We start from the raw sequence: 7738 nt of genomic DNA, 5'->3' as shown, positions 1-7738 counted from the left end.
TAATATACTATCTGTCAGGTTGCTTTAAAGTTCTTGAGATTAGTCCAATTTAAATCCGGGACGGTTTTTGTTTGCTAAACATCACAAAAAGGAGGTGTCGACGGAGTTTAAAATGGGTACCTATGGGACCTATGGAAAATATCCCTATGACGCGGTCATAGGGATATTTTCGGCAATTGCAAAATAGACGAGCTAACCAGACAGAGTAATTTAGATAAACACTCAAAACACCTTAAAACTCTAGGCTATCATTGACATCAAGCAAATTTTTATTAAATTCTTACTGTGCTGAACTTTAAAATAACAGATGGGAAGACTTAAAGTAATATATGCATATGTATGTGAGTTGACCACGTTCTGTTGAGGTAAAATCGAGTACTCTCATTGAGATGCCCCGTAAATATATCAGTCATGTAATAGGTCTGCTCACGGGTCACCGCCGATTAAGGGTCAATGCTAGAAGATTGGAACTCCCTTATAATAATTCCTATCACCGTTGCAGAGTGGGCGATAAAGTACCTCACATATTATTTATTATTGCTCAGCGCATGGGTTAATAGACCTAATGGGAACCTTAAGAGTATTGATGTAACTTACCCTTTCCCTTGTTTAAAAAATTAAAAACTAACATTAACTCGTTAGTAACTAAGAAGTTAAAAAACTAAATGTTGTTTTTAATTAGACTTTATTTTAAAAAAATTTTGTTTCTTTTTATATTTATTTTCCACAATTTTTGTTTATTTTTAAAACATTACTTTTTAATTTTTTTTAAATTTTTGTTTACTTACAATTTTTTATCAATGAATAGAATTTTTATTAAGCTTTAAAAGAAAATTCAGATTAGATTGCTTACCGTTTTGATAAAAAATTTTTCTTCAGTCTCTTAGTTGATTAGAGAGTTTATAACTAGTCCATTAGAACAAAAGACTTGTGATTTGTTTGCGTAAAAATTGGAGACCTTAACAAGAGACTTGTTGTTTTTTTCCATGCTTAGAAGCGGCCAAATACAGCTGTTATCAATTCGGGGAGAGTGTGTCTTCTGTTTATTATGGCACGTAACGGAACATTAACAATTTTAGAACCGGTATTAATGTTTGTTTGCAGATCTGCTTAGTAGTATTCATCACACACTTACCTCTTACTTTGTACCAGATTTTGAAGTTTGCTTGAGTAGTCTTAAATTCATAAAGTATGATAAAAAAATTAATAATAGCATTTAAATTATTTTCAGAAATAGGGAAAAATATATATCCAAATTTTATATTCCATTTCTTATGCTTACCTACATATTTTATAGTTCAAATTTTAAATTTCAAATTATTTTTTACCTATCAACTATAATTCATTTTTGATTGATAAATTATAAATTATAATTACTTTTTGTTTACTATTAATTGTATTTCGTAATATTTAGAAAATCATAATAATATTAATTATTTCTTTATAGCGACATCAAATGGTTATATTGGAGCTAACTCCAAAAGCCACCGTCGCAGTGTTGATAAAGATAAAAATAGAGGAAGCGCTATTGGTGATAATGAATCAAAGCACAACAAATCCAGTAACTATCAGCAATATAATTCTGATAATTCTAATAATAGCAATAGCAATAACAACAATAACAATAACAATAAGGACAAAACAGACAGTGAAAGCAACAACTATCAAGTTAACCAAACGCATCAACATAATTCTAAAGAAAAAAGTGGTAATATTACATTTTCTATTAATCTTCCATCCAGTAAATATAATATACATATAATATATTACAGATGAACATCGTTTAGGTTCGCATAGCAGTTCCTTAAAGAAAGCTAATTCACAAAATGCGTTCGGCAATACAACGCCAGTTGTGGCCAACGGTAATATATCACAATATGATATGGATGATGTTATAGTAGTGGAACCAGTTGAAAAAACTAAAGGTTTTTATTTATTTATTTATTTTTTTTCTTACTTGTATTATAATTTTTTAAATTTCAAATTATAATTTTAGGACGCCGAAATCGCTCTAAAAAAGACAATGCTTCCAAGGACAATCATCATCAACATCATAATAATAATAATAATAATAGTTATAATAGTAATTCAACTTCAAATCATTTACATACACAACAACAGCAAAACAAGGATGTTAACTCTCATAATAATAATAATAATAACAACAATAGCAGTAATAATAATAACAACAATAGCAACACTAATAACAATAATAACAATTCAGATGCATCATCGGTCTCATCATCTAGTTCCACTTCATCATCATCATCAGCATCATTAACTATTTCGAATATAGCCTCTAAGGTGGTGTCGAAAATTTGCGAATCATGTCTCAAACTCGAGGCAGACATCAAAAAATGTCGTTCAGAAATTAGCCATCAAAAGCAAATCGAGAACGAATTGCGTCAGAAACTTGAATCAAATCTCACAACAAAATCCTGTTTGCAGGCCAAACAAAAGGATTGCGATGAACTGGAAAAACGTATCAATGAATTGACTAGTGCTCGTCATGCTGATACGTTACAATTACAAACTGCTGAACGTCGTTTGAATGATGAACGACGACAGAAGCAATCTCTCGAAGCTCAATTGAACAATGAGAAAAAGGCACGAAAGTTGGCTGAGGAAAAAGCTGCTAGGCCAGAATGCAGTGCCCAATGTAAGCAGCGTAAACAGCAAATGGATGAAGAAATTAAACAGCTGCGGCGTGATGTGAAAGCGGCGGAGGAGTCAAAACAAATGGCTGAACAACAAGGACGACAATGGGAGCAAGAGGTTTGTTTTAATTGTTTCTCAATTTCTTTTTTTATATATCATATAATTGTATAACATAATATAATATAAATATAAGTATAAATATAAATAAAAATATAAATATAAATAAATATAATGTAAATGAATGAATAAAATATAAATAAATATAAATATTATAATATTCGTAATTACCATAGATAATTATTGAGAGTTAATTTAGCAAAAATTAATTTCAAATATTTATTAAATTTTGTAGTTAAAATTTTTACTATACACTATATTGTTAACTTTGTTATTTAATATGCTTTAAAATGTTATTATAACAATAATTTATTTTTTCTAATTATAATAAATATTATTATCAGTTCAATTGTATATATTTATTATTAAATACTTAATTATAATATTTATAAGTTATATCATGTTTCCACTGCAGCTAAAACTATCTAAGTTAATGAAATTAAATTTTGGTCGTTTCTATTGGCATAAGCTGATTTATGCATGTGGGAAATTATGCTTGTGGAAAATTTATATTTACGAGTTACCTTCGTCATTTTTCGCTTCAAATCAGTTGATTTAGTACTAATTGCCTCATTTATATGAAGGTTCTTTGTATGGTAATTATTCTCAGTAGCCTTAACGAGCAAAACCGCCTAAATGAGACAAGTGGAAACATGGTATTAATTATATATAATAATAAGAATAATTATTATTATTAATTATAATTATAAATATTATTATTTTAACTACTTTTTTTTATGCTTTTAAAATTTTTATATAAACCCCTATTATTTGAAACTTTTTCTGTTTTATAGCTTCGTATGTTTGAAGCTGAAATTCGTAATCGTGATTCAAATCAACCAGGCACTGAGGTGTTAATGAACGCCTTGCAAGCAATGCAAGATAAAAATTGTACACTAGAGAAAAATCTTTCTGCAGAAACGAGAGTTAAGCTGGACTTATTCTCAGCTCTAGGAGATGCTAAACGACAACTTGAATTATCAGAAAGTAATTATATAAATTTTTTTATTATTAATTAATATTTGAATGAAATTTTAATTTTATATTTTTAATTTCTTTTAGATCTTTATCGCAGTAAGGAAGATGAAGTTTTTGATCTAAAAGCAAAAATAGCTCAATTGCTTGCCGTTATGCCAACGGATTCTCTATGTTTGCCTGTTTGCAGTTCAACTGGTGCCAGCCAAATGCTACGCATGAACGACACACCACCATTGCAAACGGGACCTGGACCGTCATCGCCTATGTTGAATAGCTTAAGTGTTCAACAGGTTAACGGACCAGTAGGCCATCAACTTAATGCACGTCTTGCACCCAGTTCAGTCGGTGAATATGTGCAACAAGCGCCGCCCAGTTATGTTACCAATCAACATCCGCAACAATGTGCTGGTATTGTGCCCGTATCTGTTGCAACAGCTGTACTGGTGCCGGGTCCACCACCTGGCAATGGCAGCTCAAACTTAGATCCTAATGCTACTGTTTATACACCGAAATGTGGACCTAATTGCACACCTGGCGTTGTGGTCGTTTGTGGACCAAATGATGCCTGACTAAATGCCTCAGCTTCGGCTGTCAATCATCTACTACGACGACACATATGAGATTATTATTTTTAATATACAACAGTTGACAACCATCAACAGTAACAAGAAATTTTTTGTGCAGATTTGGAGTCGGCATATTTAACAACAACAATTTTTAAGTAATTGTTTTAGGATATGCTGCAAATGCACCAGTTGCAATAAACTTATTTAAAAAAAATATCAGCAGTTATTATAACTACAACAATTATACAAGAAACAATATTTAAAAGTAATTTACATGAAATGATAATTATATTAATAAATAATTGAAATGAGAGACACAAATTTTAAAAAACAAAAAAGAAACAAATAAATATTTGCAATGAAGTAAGATTTGAAGTTGGATGAAAAATATTTGAAAAACAAACAAAATGATAAGTAAATGAGGCGATGCCGTGTTTGGCCGCTATTAAAAGCAAAACAGAAAAAAATCTTTTATTTCATTTCTAAATAATTTCAGTTGGAGAAAATAAGAAAAAGCTGCTTATAGGATGTAAATCCATTATCAATTTTTTTTTTTTTGTTTTGTAGTGGTGGAAAGCATCGAAAGCCGCCGTGTGAGACTTTAACCCACTAAAACCACCACGAAGGAATGATTTGTAAATAGAATCACAGTAGTTAAATCACTGTAACACCCATTCCTTCCAAAAATTTTGTTCTATTACAAAAACTCTATATTAAAGAAAAATAAGAATCTAATTTTTACATAAGAAAAAAACATATACTGCAGATGATTCACGATGGACAAGTACTCTTGTCAATAAGACTAACTCGACGCATGTAATTGGAAACATCCGGAGATAGTATAGCTAGGTAATGATCACAAGTATAACTACTATACAGTTTTTATAACATTGCAGGCAGATATTTTCAACTCTGGTTATTTTAAAACGTTGGTTAACCGGGTATTGTTTACAATTATCTTCATCAATCAAAAAAAAAAAACTGGTAAGGTTTCTATAACTGAAGATTATAACAGGCTGAAAATATTTTTATATTAAATAAAATTCTTGAGAGTAATTAATATAAAAAATAGTACTTATAATGAAATAGTAGTATATATAATAAGTAAAAATATTTGGTTTACTTAAACTAATAAATAGTACGCTTAATTAAAATCTTATATTTAATGTCTTAATATTATTTAAGATATTTTATTTAATATAAAATACATTCAAACCGAATTTTTACAAAAAAAATTTTGTTAACCAATCAGTCATTTTAAAATGACTATAATTTTTGCTAATTTTATTGATTAACTAAAAAGAGAATTCTAACCAATGATTTAAAAAAATTATGGTTAACGTACTAGTAAATTAACCGGAGCTGAAAAGACCGTCCCTAAGTCATATAAAACCTATAGACCTATAGACCTGTTATAATAAAATTAATAATCTCAGAATTTTAATTATTTGCAGTAAAATTTTTTTATTAAAAAAGTAAAATAAAAAACCACTTACCGCTTACATTTACTAAAAGCAAATCATTATGCTTACAAGTGTACAAACCGAAGTATTTTCTAAAGATTTGTGCTATTAAAAATTTTTGCTTGTGTAAAATACGAAGTACTTTATTCTAGACCATTTAAACAGGTCTGGAATAAAATTATCGGAAAATGTGTAGTTTTACCATTTGATATTGAGTTAGGTGTGAACATCATAGTATATGGCTGTATTTAGATGCATCGCAATTAAATTATACTTAAAATTTTTCTCAGTGTTTTTTAATATTCGTTTGAATATGTAAATTTTTCCATGGTGGAAATAGACAATACTTCATAACTGGTGAAAGTATCGAGTCAGAACTGTATTTTGAAAACAAACTATCAATTAGCTTTTTTGACAAAAACTGATGTAAAATTAAGTTCGACACATTAATTTAATTTATATATTTAAATATAAAAATATTTTTTATATTTTAATATAAAAATATTTTTTGTATTTTAATATAAGTTTTTTATAATTTAACATAAAAATTTTTATATTTTAATATAAAATATTTTATATTTTAATATAAATGCTTAAACATTATAAAAGTAGTTTCTTTTCAGTTGTTTTCTTATGTAAAGTAATAACACAATGTTAAAGATGAGCGCTCTTAAGGGAGCAGGCAAATCTTAACGTGATATTACAAACTGAACACATATCGGAAAATATGCGTCCAGCGGCCCTTCATCAAAAAACATAATAAAACAGGTTCCCTTGTCACAATATACAACAGTTAGACACTCTTTCAAAAAATTCTCTTCCTTTTTCAAGAGAGAGAGTCTTAAAAGTGTTAAGTATCAAGTTGTACAATTTCTACATTAAATAAGATTTTATGAGAGAACAAAGTAGAATAAATACCGTTATCAGGTAAGCAAAGTCGGCGGATGTATTTTACCACAGCTGATATGATAGCTAATCAGTGATCACAACTATAAAAAGTGTATAGTTCTTACGATATTACAGGTCGTTATTTTCATCTCTGGTTAACTTTAAACATTGGTTAATCGGATATAGATTCCATTCAACTATTTATCAACCGAAAAGACTATGGTTAGGTTCTCTAACAGGAAATTTAATTAACTGGCCGAAAATATTTTTGCATTAAATAAAATTCATAACAATTATAAAATTGTATATAATGTAATATAATTTAATAATATATAAAATAATAATGATAATATAGTAGTATCTATAATAATATAATAAATAGAAATAAATTTTTTATTTACTTAAACTAATAATTAAGGTTCAATTAAAACATTAATTCTAATGTCTTAATAAAATTTAAAATAATTTATTTAATATAAAATATCTTCGAACCAAAATATTAAAACAAAGAAAAATCATTCATTTTAAGAGAAAAACTGTTATAAATTTTGCTAATCATTGGTTAACTAAAAAGAGATTCCTAACCTGTGATTAAGAAAAATCTACAATTAACTAAGTAGTAAATTAATCTGAAGTGAAAACAGCGTTCCTAAACCATATAAGACCTATAGACCTTTTAAGAATGAATTGGAGGTAATTTCGCATATCACCTATATGTTCTTGTTCTTAACATTATTGAAAGTGTGTGAAAAACACTGGTTAACCGGGTTGCAAAATACATCTCAAAAGAGTGATTGAATTAAAAGAATATCTTTTAAAAGAATGGATAGTGTTAGTCTTCATAATGTCTTCATAATTCTACATAGAATTAATAGCAGAATTAAAGCTGAAGGATATTTTTTTAAAAGGATGGAATGGTTTTAAATTTGTGTGCAGTTGCTTTTTGCTTTAAATATATATAATAAATAATCAATGTAGAAAACTTGATTAATATTATTTTATTTTAGTTTTGTATACTTTATTTAAAAATTAGTTTAGTTCGGAAAAAACTTTCCCGTACTTTGTGTT

General features: G+C 28.1%; 1 protein-coding gene across 1 annotated transcript; it reads left to right on the top strand.

Moving 5' to 3' along the window:
* The first annotated feature begins 1430 nt into the window (after positions 1-1430).
* Positions 1431-4629, top strand: LOC119681386 (macoilin-2-like). Its single transcript, XM_038094563.1, has 5 exons — positions 1431-1708; positions 1773-1925; positions 1997-2775; positions 3570-3762; positions 3838-4629. The coding sequence occupies exons 2-5, from the start codon at positions 1883-1885 to the stop codon at positions 4320-4322; spliced, it is 1500 nt and encodes a 499-aa protein (XP_037950491.1). The 5' UTR covers positions 1431-1708; positions 1773-1882; the 3' UTR covers positions 4323-4629.
* The last annotated feature ends 3109 nt before the right edge of the window (positions 4630-7738 follow it).

The sequence above is a fragment of the Teleopsis dalmanni genome, chromosome 2, assembly GCF_002237135.1.
Source record: "Teleopsis dalmanni isolate 2A chromosome 2, ASM223713v2, whole genome shotgun sequence".
In the NCBI taxonomy this organism is placed as follows: domain Eukaryota; kingdom Metazoa; phylum Arthropoda; class Insecta; order Diptera; family Diopsidae; genus Teleopsis; species Teleopsis dalmanni.
Note: the sequence above shows the minus strand (reverse complement) of the source record. Positions and strands in the feature narration are given on the sequence as shown.

What these genes read in the sequence shown, in the direction of transcription:
- LOC119681386 (XM_038094563.1), top strand. Translation starts at nt 1,883, where the DNA reads ATGGATGATGTTATAGTAGTGGAACCAGTTGAAAAAACTAAAG. An exon ending in GACGACAATGGGAGCAAGAG is followed by an intron (nt 2,776 to 3,569) that starts GTTTGTTTTAAT and finishes TCTGTTTTATAG; the next exon opens with CTTCGTATGTTTGAAGCTGA. An exon ending in ACAACTTGAATTATCAGAAA is followed by an intron (nt 3,763 to 3,837) that starts GTAATTATATAA and finishes AATTTCTTTTAG; the next exon opens with ATCTTTATCGCAGTAAGGAA.